At 44.9% G+C, this 13,953-nt stretch overlaps 1 protein-coding gene across 1 annotated transcript in view; it reads left to right on the top strand.

The window, feature by feature from the left end:
• The first annotated feature begins 385 nt into the window (after positions 1–385).
• FBXW4 (F-box and WD repeat domain containing 4) overlaps positions 386–13,953 on the top strand; it is a 90,010-nt gene continuing 76,442 nt past the window's right edge. The window contains exon 1 of the mRNA XM_075534707.1: positions 386–1,348. Within this exon, the coding sequence (XP_075390822.1) occupies positions 573–1,348 (776 nt within the window). The 5' untranslated portion in view covers positions 386–572. The remainder of the gene's footprint in view (positions 1,349–13,953) is intronic.

Genomic DNA, 13,953 nt, shown 5'->3' with positions numbered 1-13,953 from the left:
GTCTATAGACTCTCTTTTTCTGGGTGTGTGTGTGTCAACGTTTGGTTGTGACGAGGTCAAGACTGAGGGTATCGACTTGCACGTGGTGGCCAGTCCATAAGGCGCCCTAACGTATATTTTCCCTCTATGTCTGTTGGCGAGTTCTGGACTCTGGACCGGGACAGTGGTTGCCATCCTTCTATGAAGCTGCCAGGCTACGGACCCGGCAAACTCGTGGGGCTCCCGTGTGGGTCCCTGGTTTGAGGCCCTGGAAGCGGCGGCCCCGAGGGATGGAGGGCCCGCAACTAGGCGCTCCTTGAGGGCAGGCGCTCCTGGAGGGCTGGTGCCTAGGTGCTCCCCGAGGGCGGAGCCTCCCTCTTCCGGCGTCGGCCCGGCCGGGCGGGCTCCCCCGCGCTCGAGGCTCGGCCGCCGGTGCTTACACCTGCGCGTTCGTTCGGGCGGCCTAGCGGGCAGGCGCCGGCGCGGCGGGTTCGGTCCCGGCCCCGGCCCGCACGGCGAGGCGGGTGCCGGCCGCGGGTGTGAGGGGCGGGCCCAGGCCGCGGGCCTCGCCGCCCCATGTGACCCGGCCCGACATGGTGTCGCCTCCTCCCGAGGCGGCGGCGGCGGCGGCGGCGGCGGCTCGAGATCGGCTCCACATGGGCAGCCGGGGCCGCTCGGGGCCCCCGGGGAACGGCGGGCCGGGCCAGGGCCAGGGCGAGGGCCAGGGCGAGGGCGAGGGCGGGGAGGCGAAGAACCGGCAGCAAGGCCGAGTCGTGAGGGGGAAGCGAAGGAAAGGGAAGGGGAAAGCGGAGCAAGGCGGAAGAGGAAGCGGGGCGGAAGGGAAGTCGGGGCCGCCGCAGGCCAAGGAGGCCGCGGCGCCGGGGGCTGAGGCGGGCGCGGGCGCGCGGGCAGCGCCGGGCGCGGAAGGGGACGGCGGGGCGGGGCGGGGCGAGGACAGGAGCACGGGGTCGCCGAAGGGGGCAAAGGGCAGGGACGATGGGAAGGCCAAGGAAAGGAGAGTCCGGGCTGGGCGGCAGGAGCACGGCCGGCCGGGGCGAGCCCGGGGGCGAGCGGGTCACGCGTGGGGCGGCAGTGCGGGGATAGGGGCGGCCATGGCGACGGCGGCGGCCGAAGAGGAGGCGGCGGCGGCGGCTCAGGAGCTGCCCGCCCGCCCCGCCTCGGGGCCGGCGCTCTGGCGTCTGCCGGAGGAGCTGCTGCTGCTCGTCTGCTCCTACCTGGACGTGCGGGCCCTCGGCCGCCTGGCCCAGGTGTGCCGCTGGCTGCGGCGCTTCACCAGCTGCGACCTGCTCTGGCGCCGGATAGCCCGGGCCTCGCTCAACTCCGGCTTCACGCGGCTCGGCACCGACCTGTAAGCGCCCGCTCGCCCCCCGCTCCGGGCCGGCCGGCGTCCCGGGAAAGGGCGGGGCGCCGCGGCCTGGTCGGCCCGGGGCAGTGTCGCACCCAGAGTTGCACGGCCTTCACCGAGGCCGGTCCCCCAGCACCCCCCACCCCGGGGGCCCCAGGGCCTCTTCAGGCCGAAGCCCCCCCCCCCACGAGCCTCCCGCAGTCAGCACCCTCCCTCGGGGGCGGCGCCTCGCCCGCCGCCACCCTCAGCGCTCCCGAGAGGGGGGCCAGGCCGGCCGGTGGCTCGCACACGCTGGGGGTGCCACTTCCCAGGCCAGTGCTAGGACCCCCTGTCTGTCAGGATGTTTCTGTGGACATTCAGTAGCCCTCACCCCAGCCCTGTTCCAAAGCTTGTTAGGCTTCAGGGCTCAGATCAAATCAAATACGGAGAAAAGGAGTATCTGGAGGGACCCTAGGGTCAGACTGGGAGGGGGCGTGAGGGGGGCATGGGGAGAAAAAGGCCCATGTCCAAGGGTCAACCATAAGTTGATCACTGGACCAGCACAGGCAGAACTGCAGAAACAGGGGTGTCTGCTGGAGGCTGGGGTCTAGGTCGTGTACAGGTGCAATTTGACCTGGTTTGGGTCACGTCTTAGGCCTGTGAATGAATGACAGGTTTAGCTGGAGCTCACTTAAACTGGAGCAGGCGCAGTTTGTGTGGGGCTGAGGGCAAAATTTCAGGATGAGCCCTACGCCATCCAATTGTGGTTTTAAAGAAAGGCAATTATAATGTGTAACGACATTAAAGGTGTTTTTTTTTAAGATAAACCATAATGCCATCGGCTTCTAGACAACAGTTTTTCTCTTAAAAACACGACTTTTCTGTTGCAAATTTCCCTCCTCATCACAGTTGAGGCACATTATAAGTGTTTGTGAGCTATACCACAATAAGATTTTAAATATCCCTCGAATACAACTTTTATACTGCGTCCAACTTTTGCCATCATAGATAACAATGAAATGAGTAAATTTATCAAACTTTTTGGTAATAGACTTATTGAGATATAATTGTCGTACCATACAATATATGCAAGTAGGATTCAAAAAGTCCCTGGGAAAATGGAATTAAGAGATGACAGAGTTTTCCCATTATCTTTGAAACTTACCTGCATGTCTTTTTGAATCAATTCCTTAGGATACAGGATATAGGTTAGCATTATTGGATCAAAGGTGATGTTTTCCAAAGAGGTTCTACCAAAGTTATGGTGGCTCCAGGAAAGAATGAGTGAACCAATTTCATGTGAGATTTTTTAAATTCTTTGCTGCTTTAGTGGGTATATAATATCTAAAAGTTGTAGTTTTTTGCATTTCATTTACCAATGGTCAGGGTAAATGTTTGTTGCTATATTTCTTTCATCTGAAAGAAATTATCTGTATTTTCGATTATTTCCCAGTCTTTGCCCATTTTATTATTAGGGTCGTGATGTTTTTATTATAAATTTGAAACCTGTGTGGATTATAGATATTGGGTTCTAGTCTGTCATCATTGATGGAATCCTTTTTTCCCAGTCAGTTCTTTTTACTTTATTGCTTTTATCCTATGGAAGTTTTAGTTTAATATATTATAACCTGCCAGTCTTTTGTCATTTTTTCCCCCTTTGCTTTCCCCCCGAAGCTAAGAAACGTATAATTCTTCCACAGACCTGATAAATCTCTTCTTTGTTTTCCCACTGGCTATCTTATGATTTGATTTTTTAAAAATACTTAACACGTTTATCAATAGCACTTTTCTTTTGGTGCAAGAGATGAATTAACTTATTCTCCATGAAGATGCAGTATCGCTACTCCTTTTGTTAATAATTCTCTGTTCCTTTGTTTTGGAAAGCTTACATATATAACGTGTTTTGAAATTTTTGTGGAAACATTCCACTATCTCTTAATTCCATTTTTCCACAAACTTTTTGAAGCCCTGTGTGTGTGTGTGTGTGTGTGTGTATCACATACAGATACACAAATGTAATAGTTATTTCTTCCATACCTGGCGAGGAGCCCTCTTGTGCTACTGGTTACATATTGCGCTGTGAACTGCAAGGCCAGAAGTTCTAAACAATCAGCCACTCCACGGGAGAAAGACTGGGCTTTCTACTCCCGAAAGAGTTCCAGTCTTGAAAACTCACAGGGGCAGTTCTACTCTCTTCTACAGAGTTGCTTGTGTTTGATTTTTTTTGGTTATGTGAGGAGAAGGATATCCCGCTTGGTAAAGTTGGAGGGTCAGCACAAAAGAAGAGGAGATTCGGTGAACGGGATGGACAGTGATCGCAGTGACAGGTTAAAACTGCGGTGAAGCAATGATTGTGAGGAGGGCGCGACACTGGGTAGTAGTTCACCCTATAATGGAGATAGGGTGATTATCAGAAATGAATTGACGGCACCTAAATGCAACTTCTGTATCTGACTCTCCATTTTACCCATCTCTATACATTTATTTCTATACTCTTACTACTATTGGATGGAATTTAATATCTGTCAGGAATAGCTTATCCTTGTTGGATTTTTGTTTGTCACTTCTTCATACCCACGCCCTCAGCAAAACAACAACAAAGACCCCATGTATCTGTTGTTACACTTATTCCTAGTATACATAATTATCCATTTGGCTTTTATTATCAAGGCAATTTCTTTTCCAGTTGAGTTTTGATGATTTAGAGAAAGTCTTTGTAAATAGTGAACCTGATCATTCCATTATGGCTATGTCGTTGCTAATAGTAATTCCTTGGAAGTTTGGGCATATGCAGACTTGTCACTTGCACAAATAATCTTTTCCTCTCCCTTTCTTACAAGAAAAATTATTTTAAAGGACTTATCAGTTGACATGTAAATTGGCTAAAATGACTGGCACCCAAGCAAGCCAAGCCAACGTTTGGCTTCTCTCATATTGCTTGTAGAAATTGGATGAATGAAAGGTGAAAGAATTGATGGTTGACTTGTTGTTTTCTCTGTTCAAAAAGCTTTGTAAGAGAGAGTGTGGGAATGCTTTTGCATTCTGTAAGCAATAATAGGAAGATGAAACAGTTTAATGTGTGAGTGTTCTGAGACTGGGAAATAATATTATGACTTTGTTATTTATTAGGTGCGTGTGTGTCCTAGAGTGAAGTGTCCCCCGCCTTTCTTGGGAAGTTGTTTTACCATAGTGCTTAAGAAATAGGAGGGTCACTGCTCATGTTTGTTGGGTTAAGGGGAGCATTTATCCATGTTATAACTCGTGGAGAGTGTTTACCAAGTGTGCTCTGTTTCTGGACAGCTGTAGCAACATGATAAGCAACTACTCAGAGATGGTTGTCATCTGTGGAGGGAGAAGCCTGCACCCCAGTCATCGCAGGGCATCGGGGAGCCTGGCCCCAAAGTGGAGTGAGCTGCTTGGATAGTGACAGGGCTGTTGTTCATGCATTGGCAAATTCATTGGGGAGACAATAGGATAAGTTTTCTTTTTTGATAATTAAATCATTTTATTGGGGGCTTGTACAGCTCTTATGACAATCCATACATACATCCACTGTGCCAAGCACTTTCGTACATTTGTTTCCCTCATCATTCTCAAAAAACATTTCCTTTCTACTTGAGCCCTTGGTATCAGCTCCTCATTTTTCCCCTCCCTCCCCGCTCCCCCTTCTTTTTTTAAATGTGATATTTCTTTTTTAAAAATTTATTATTTTATTGGGGGCTTGTACAGCTCTTATGACAATCCATACATCCATCCATTGTGTCAAACACATTTGTACATATGTTCCATCATCATTCGCAAAACATTTTCCTTTTACTTGAGCCCTTGGTATCAGCTCATTTTCCCCCTCCCTTCCCCACCCTCCCGCCTTCATGAACCCTTGATAATTTATAAATTATTATTATTTCTTCATGTCTTACACTGACCGATGTCTCCCTTCACCTACTTTTCTGTTGTCCATCCCCCTGAGAGGGGTTATATGTAGATCTTTGTGATTGGTTTCTGCTTTCTCCCCCCTCTCCTCCCACCTTCCACTTCCCCTCCTGGTATTGCTACTTGCATTATTGGTCCTGAGGGGTTTATCTGCCCTGGATTCCTTGTGTTTCCAGCTCTGATCTGTACCTGTGTACATGCTCTGGTCTAGCAGGATTTTTAAGACAGAAATGGGGTCATGATAGTGGGGGGGGGGAGGAAACATTAAGGAACAGAGGAAAGTTGTATGTTTCATCGGTGCTGTGCTGCACCCTGACTGGTTTGTCTCTTCCTTGTGACCCTTCTGTAAGGGGATTTCCAATTGTCTACAGATGGATTTTGGGTCTCCACTCTGCATTCCCCCTCATTCACAGTGATAAGATTTTTTTGTTCTGGGTCTTTGATACCTGATTCCGTCGACACATCTTGATCACATGGGCTGGTGTGTTTCTTCTGGATACATTTTTTTGAGGAAAACCCTAATCTTCACTTGCCCAGAAGCTACACAACCTGTATTGTCTATAAAGAAGGGAAATACTATTGCCCAGGCTGAAATGTAATCATGGGTGATGATGTGAACCTATGTTCCATCCACAGTAGGCACTCAGTCATTTGTGTAATGGAACTTTTGAGTGGCATGGCTTCTCCTTTAGTCAGTATATCTCAAACTTGGGAATGGTGTGATCTGAAGGTGCTATTGAAAGTCAGGTGATGGTTTCTCTCTCTCTCTCTCTCTGAATGTTTTTTGAAACAGGACAGCAGAACCTGTGGGCTTAGGATGTGCACTCCTTGTGGAAGAGCTGCTTGAGTCTTGAACACAAACCGCTAAGGTTTACTGACCTCCTGGCCCAGAGCAAGCCCCATTTTGTTTGGCTGCTCCTGCTGAGCCATGGCTTTGAGTAAGATGAACTGCTTTGGTTCCTTGTGATTTGTTAATGGCCTTATACTTGTGCTTGAGGCATTTTGGCCACTTAAAAAAAAACACAAATAATTTGCTTCCCTTCAGATTGGCATCCTGAACTTTTTTTTTTCAGGTGACACAAAGATAGTTTGAGCCTGCCATTGGTTTAAAATCAGTTTTGATGGAAGGTTTATGAAACCAGAATGAGTAGAAATGTCTTGACTATAATAAAAACAGTGAAGGAAATGTTTCATGCAGCAGCCTTTTAAGTTTTCCCTAAATAATAAAGTGGAACTAACCTAATTCAGTTTACACGAACAAAACAGTGAAATTTAACTCTGCCTGTTTGTGACATAGGCCGACTACAGGGGCCGACAGATAATATGACAGGTGCAGAGGTGCTATCTACAATTTATTTATTTTTATTTTTAACATTTTATTAGGGGCTCATACAACTCTTACCACAATACATAAATATACATACATCAGTTGTATAAAGCACATGCGTACATTCCCTGTCCTAATCATTTTTGAAGCATTTGCTCTCCCTTTGCATCAGGTCCTCTTTTTCCAACTATCTACAATTTCTGAAGCTGAAAATCAAACAGCAAAGAATGGAAAGGAAAAAAAACTACATCCGTGTGTGCAAACCTGTGTTGTTGTTGTTTCTTTTAAAAACACTTGTGCCAATCTTGTGTTAAAGATCACTTGACTTTTCTCCCAAATTAAGTCCTTTGGACAGTTCCTGATTGCTCTCTTGCATTAGCCAGTGGCAGAGATTTGCCTAAAATTAACACTAGGCTTTACGGAGCAAGGCTCCAGAGGTGTTTGCCCTGGCATGCACGTTCATTCATTCCTCTGCTGAGGTCCTGTTGGCTTGGAGCTCTTTGAGGCTGGGGGACTGGGGTATCTATTTCAGTGATGATTAACGTCCAGAGTGGTGAGATAGACACAGATAAGCAGAGTGTGTTTGTTTGTTTTAAAACAATTGTGCCTAAGAGCTTTTTTTGGTCCCTGAAAGCATAAAGTTTCCTTTCCTAACTGAAGAGAGCAGGCACTGCTGGCTGGTTACATTGAAGGCCAAACAGTGATTTTTCAGGGAATAATTAGCAACTTAAAATAGCTCAGGCTTTCTCCTTCACCTTTCTGCCTTACCCAGGCAGGAGAGTTGCTTACTTGTTCTCTGCTTATTTTGAGAGCTTTGTATGTGGATGTATTTATTGTCTTCTGCCGTTATTGCCTTGCCTTCAGCAATCTTTTTTTAATGGTTTCTGTGAGTTCATAAAAGGTGAGTTCAGCTTACATGCTCAATGGAAATGTGCAGTCCGACTCCAAATGTAAACTGGCAGAATGGAAGACACCTTCCGCCTTGAAGTCCCTGAGACTGAAGCTACTTGTGGTTTTTTTTTGCAAAGCATGAAGGCCTCCGCTTTCAAGGCAGAAGCGTGGAGGACCCCGAGTCCTCAGTTTGTCAGATGAGCTGCCATTCATAGGGCTGGCCATGGGGATGGAGTCCCTGAGAAGATGTCAGTATTCCATACGTGCGTTTTCTGGTTTCACCACCTTCACTTCTACGTAAGGAGCCTTGGTGGCGTTCTGGGTTATGGCTGCTAACTTCGAGGTCACCAGTTTGAAACCACCAGTCTCTCCTCAGGAGAAAAAAGACGCTTTCTACTCTGTAAAGATTTATGTCTCTGCAAACCCGAGGGGCAGCCCCATTATGTTCTGTAGCAGAGGTTCTCAACCTGTTGGTTGCGACCCCTTTGGCGGTTGAATGGCCCTTTCACAGGGGTCGCCCGATTCAAAACAGTAGCAAAATGACAGTTATGAAGTAGCAACGAAAATAATTTTATGGTTTTTGGGGGGGGCACCGCAACATGAGGAACTGTATGAAAGGGTCATGGCATTAGGAAGGTTGAGTACCACTGTTGTGTAAGGTCACTACATATGAGTCAGGATCCACTCGGTGGTAGTGAATTTGGAGTTTGGGAGTCACTTTTCAGTAAAAGGATTGCACGTGGGCTGCTGAAATCATGCTCATGATGAGGTTATTGGAGAAGCATAGAAGTATTTTAAAAAATATATTTTTGACGATGTGACATGGAAAAGAATGAACTGTGTGACAAATTAACCTCCACTCTACATTGGCCCTAGTCTTGGATTCATTTGTGGTCTTGAGCCATGGGCACAGTATAGGAAGGTGTTCTGGGAGATTCTCCTTGAGGCAGGCGCCAGTGCGTTTTGGAAATGAAGATGAGGTTAGCTGTTTGAACAGTATGAGGAGAAAATGGGGTTTTGAATGATCTTTTCAAAACTGAATTTTCTTAAGGGAGACATCAGACAGTGTAAGATATGACAAAATTTGTCATCATTTTCAAAACAGTTTGTCTACTTGAGCCTTTGGTATCAGCTCATTTCCCACTCAGCCCCACACTCGTGAACCCTTGATCATTTATAAAAAAGTTTTCTTTCGTGTATTACACTGACTGATGTCTCCCTTCACCCACTTTTCTGTTGTCAGTCCCCCTGGGAGGGGGTTATATGTAGATCATCATGATGGGTTCCCACTTTCTCCCCCACCTTCCCCTTCCCCTCCTAGTCTTGCTACTCACATTATTGGCCCTGTGGGGACACCGCCGTCCTTTTCACCCAAGTTAGTACCTGTCACCCTTCTAGTCTGCTGCTTCATCTTCCCACTCTTGCACTTTCTCCCTTGGAAATCTCTAAGGCCTTGGTATGCAAGTCATTGTCTTGTTTTAATCTTTACTGTAGTGATTACATGCAATATTCCTTTGTGATTGACAAACTTCACTCAGCACAATGTTCTCCAGGCCCAGTGAGGTGTTTTGTGGTTCCATTATTATTTTTTAGTGATGCATAATCCCCGATTGTATGTGTGCACCAAAGTTTCTTTATCATTTCTCCTCCTGATTGCCATTTGGGCTGTTTCCAACTTTGGGTTATTGTGATCAGTGCTACAGTAAACACGGGAGTGTATGTGTCACTTTGTGTTATGGCTCTTACTTGTTTAGGGTATATTCCCAGCAAATGTATTGCTGGCTCACATGGAATTTTTATCTCCAGTTGTTTGAAGTCGTGCCATGTCAATTTCCACAAGGATTATAAATATTTACTGTCCCACTGGCAATGTATGAGAGTTCCAATCTCTCTACATCCTCTCCAGCATTTGTTGTTTTCTGGTTTATTTTTCAAATCATTTTACTGGGGGCTCATACAGGACATTTTTGGTGTAAGGTAATATTGTTTTGATTTGAATCTCCCAGATGGCTAATGACTGTGAGCCTTTTTTTTCATATATTTTTTATCCATTTATATTATCATTTTCTGTGAATGTGGAGTTTTAAAATTTTAATGAAAATTGGGATATGCTCACTTTGGCATTTTTGCCTAAACTCAGATTTTATCAGAGGTATATTAACCATCAGGAGAGGTTGATGACCTAAATGTCTGGTCTACTCATGCAAACCCTTCCTATTCAGCGGTTTTACTTAGATTTGAACAGCATTCTTAGAGGAACTCCTGTTGTTAGGGTTAGAAGCAAGATGGCTTTGGTAATTAAGGATATGCTTATGGATCCTAAATCAGGTGAATGGTCAAGACTTTATCCAGAACCAAACATGAGACTATATGGAGAAAAAAATTGACCTCTTGCTAGAGGTTTGACTGTTTTGTCTCAACTTTGAGTCCAAGCCTCATTGTGTCCAAACTGTCCACATCACCCTCCCTGAGTGTCTGGGCCACCCAATGGGCCCCTGTGCCTGCTGCTCTTTAGCCCACAATTAATTGCCAGCACATTCTTTTCTTCTCTTTCTTTTTTGGTATTTGACATGTGCTCAAATTGCTGCGAAAGGTGACAACTGTGAAATGAAGACGAGGCTTGGAGACACCTTAAAAAATACATGCACAGGCTCCTAAATGACAAGAGCAGACTGCTAGGCTCTTTCAAAACATCACCATGTCTGTTGACTTTCCATTCCTTGTCCACAGCACAAAATTGGAGGTCAAAGAATCATAGGAGTTAGAGATGGAAAAGACATTTGGGGTCAGCCAGTTCAGCCCTCCACCTTCTCCTGCCCCTAATTCCCAATCATTCCTTACATTATATTTTCTTCCCCAGCTCTTGTACAGTTTTCACGGTCTTCACTCAAGACTGGCTGTCGCCTTTGGGGAATGATCCTGAAGGCTGTGTCCAGTTTGTTGTTAGCACCAAGAGATATTGCCTCTGCCCCCAGTTGCCATCCATGAACTTCTTTGTTGGTGGTCTCAGCTGAGAGGCTGAAGGCTAACTGTATGTCTCTCTGTTGCCTAGTGATGGGCTTTCTAGACTGAATTGAAGAGTGTTTCATGTGTGGTGTTGGGTGTGAAAGGGGCAGAGAATTGCGGTCTGGTGTAGCCATTGCTGAATTTGTTCCCAGGCTTTTATTTTTCAAGGCTGTGTTTGTCTGAGTGGGGTGGTATTGGGAGAAGTAGGAAGAAACAAGGTAATGACATTGAATCAGAATTAGATAAGAACTTGGAAATTGGTGGATTGAAAACAAACAAACAAACAAACAAACAAACGAGTCTTATGAAGTAGTAGAGAGTTATTTCAAGAACATGTTAGGGAAGACATAGAGTGAGCACTCTGCACAGATGCTTTAGGTGAGAGGCTGGTGGGCTGCCAGCAGAGATTTTGGAAGAGGTGCCCGTTTTGCTTCCAAGGATTTCCCTTTGCCTTAAAGCAATGGAGAAAGGGCAGTGTTAGGCTTATTGGCTGCAAAGTTTGGGAGGGGAATGGTCATTTTTAAAGGCAGCTTTGGAGGGATACCCTTAGTCCCCCCCCCTTGCTCCAGCAGCTGTTGGGAACAGTCCAAAGGGGGTATTATATTTCTTCTCGTAACTCTGCCAAGAATGAGAGGAAATCCAAAATCTGTGGGGGCTTGGGGGGATGGGGTAGGGTGGCAGTTGATTGGACAGGGAAATTAAATTGTTTTATAGTAAATATGCTGAGGTATTTTTCCTGGAAAGCTGTTTCATTGAGAGAAATGATACTTCTGCTTGCTGGCTCTGTTGTGTGTGTGTGTGTGTGTGTGTGTGTGTGTGTGTGTGTGTGTGTGTGTGTGTGTTTCTTTCTTTGGAGAAAGGAGAACGAATAGCTTTCTTAGAAGTCTTTATTTTCCTGTATCTCCAGCTTTGATTTCCCAGATTTCTTTGCATGTTCCTTTAGACAGGCCATATTATAGAACTAGGTCAAGATTCAGAGATGAGGTGTGTGTGTGTATGTGTAAGAGGACTAGGGGACACCCTCTAGAAGTGAGAACCTTGTATTCAGCCCTTCTGGCTGCAGTTTGACGTTATCCTAGTGGTCTAGAAATGAGTGATGAAGACATTTTCTAGCCAGTGTCTGATCTATCCCTTCATCCAGGCTGGGAGGCCTCCAGGGATTTTGAAGTTTGACCACTTGGGTTAAGAATCTGTTTTGGTGATTAATATGGAACACAGTTGCAAGATTAAAAACAATAAAAATGAGCCCTGGGAAGCAGGCAGTGTAATTATTCTGTACATTTCAGATGGGGCACCCAGGGGAAAGTCATTTTGAAGGTATGAGAACAAGTCCCAACTCTGAGCTTGCTGATACTTAATTCATGACTAAGAGGAAGGCTCGTCTTCCTCACTCTCTTTTACACACACACACACACACACACACACACACACACACACACACACAGTTGTTGCTAATTCAAAGAAAGGACTAGATTAGCCATTCCAAAAATTGTATTGTGCGATTCTTGAAAAACTAATACTGTGACCAAATGAGGGTAGGAAATGCTGTGGACCATTTCTTTCTCTTGAGTGTCCACACTACCCATTGGCAAATTAAAGGCCTTGAAGAGTACAGTTTAAATTTGTTTCAGCCTATATTATTCAAAGTGTTTTGACCATAAAGTCCTCTTTCTCCTTGTTTCATCTGTCTTATTTTCTTACCGAACACATGCACACAGGTCAAGGGCTCTGCACCATTGCAGGAGGAAATGAATGAGAACATTAAACACAAACAAAACAACTGTTATCCAGTGGATTCTGTCTCATTGTCACCCTACATGGTGTTTCCTAAGCGGTCAATCTTAATGGTATGAGTGGCCTCCCCTTTCTCCCAAAGAGCTACCGGCGGGTTTGACCTGTGGTAGGCAGTCCAGTGCTTACTTGAGAACACCAAAAGGGCTTCTTGAGTGTGAAAATGACTAAACGCTAAACCCTAAGTGCCTGTAAAGGGTCACGATTATGGCGACTTACCTGAAATGCCTTTGGACAGCTTGGGCATAGGGATACCATATTAAGATACTTAGCTCAGATTCCTCCCCTTGATCCTTTCCAACATAGACATTTAGAGACTCCTTGAAAATATGGTATGCTGTATATTTTTAGAAAAGGTCACTATTAAAAATATTTTTTAAAAGAACGAAAAGGTCTTTGGTACTTGTGGGTAGTATGTCCAGATTCCTGAAAATCTACAGATGGTGTTAAAATTATGACTTACTAAAAGGAAAACCGTAGGCGTGAGAACTCTTGATGAGAAAGGTCCTACGCAGGAGCTACTAAATACTTCTTATGCTAGGGCCACAGTTCTTACCTTTTGTGTCCAAACCATACTTTAGTGTGACGTTAGCATGTTTAGTAATACATTACAGTCTAAGAAGAGAAATGCCCTTAAAAAATTCAGAAAATTGAAAACTACCCATGATTGTCTTCATTATTTGCTTGTTCGCCTTTAGTGTATTACTCTTTGAGTAGCGCTGTTTACTGCCCTGACCTTGTTTTCTTATATTTTAAAAAAGATCTCATTTTATTTTTGGTGGAAATAAACACAACAAAACCTACTTCCCCTCCAGTTTCTAGATACAATGCTCTCCCAAGGTAGAGTTGATTAGACTCTTGGTTGAATCATAAGCCATTGTTGATTCAGAAGGGTTGCTCTGTGCCTGCCTGCAGATTCTTAGAGCCGCTAGTTCTGCCTTAGTCCCTAGGGAATTGCATTCATTTGAACAATTGTTATTATTTTATTACAAATAGAAATTGGGCTGAAGGTAATTAATTTCCTCAAATCCTTTTAAGTTAAGCAATTCTATGAAAATATTTTATGTTTTTTCTCCAGGTAGAAAAAAAGTATACATAAAAAAGTATTATATATATATATATGTGTGTGTGTGTGTGTGTGTGTTGTGTATAATACTTAAGTCTTTGCTCATTGGAACAAAACTGTTACTTATTTAAAGGTGATTCAGGGGATAGTTTCATGTCAAGATTTGAAGGATCATAGTCTCAGAAACTTTTCCAGCCTCAATAGGTTCAAGAAATCTAGATTCTTTAAGAAATTAGAGTTTTCCTCTATATTTCTCTCCCTTTGTATTAGGATCCATCTATTGAATCCTTAATCAAAATGTGTAGTGGTGGTAGCCAGTCACCATCTAGTTCTTTTGGTCTCAAGGTGGAGGAGGCAGTGGTTAATGAACACAGCTCTATAGTCCAATTTCTTCTTGGGTCTTGGGGTTTCTTTATCTTTTGCTCTTGACAAATAAAGACCAACTATTGTACCTTAGGTGGCTGCTCATAAGCTTTTAAGGTCTATTCTAGGAGGTAGAACATAAACTTTAAGAACTGTAGTGTAGTAGTTGACCATATTGTCCCACTTCTTACATATTTTAAGGTAACATTCGTATATGTTCCTCTGAACATATTCATCTTATTTTGCAATAAA

The sequence above is a fragment of the Tenrec ecaudatus genome, chromosome 16 (genome assembly GCF_050624435.1).
Source record: "Tenrec ecaudatus isolate mTenEca1 chromosome 16, mTenEca1.hap1, whole genome shotgun sequence".
Lineage (NCBI taxonomy): Eukaryota > Metazoa > Chordata > Mammalia > Afrosoricida > Tenrecidae > Tenrec > Tenrec ecaudatus.
This window is presented reverse-complemented; position numbering and strand designations above follow the sequence as displayed.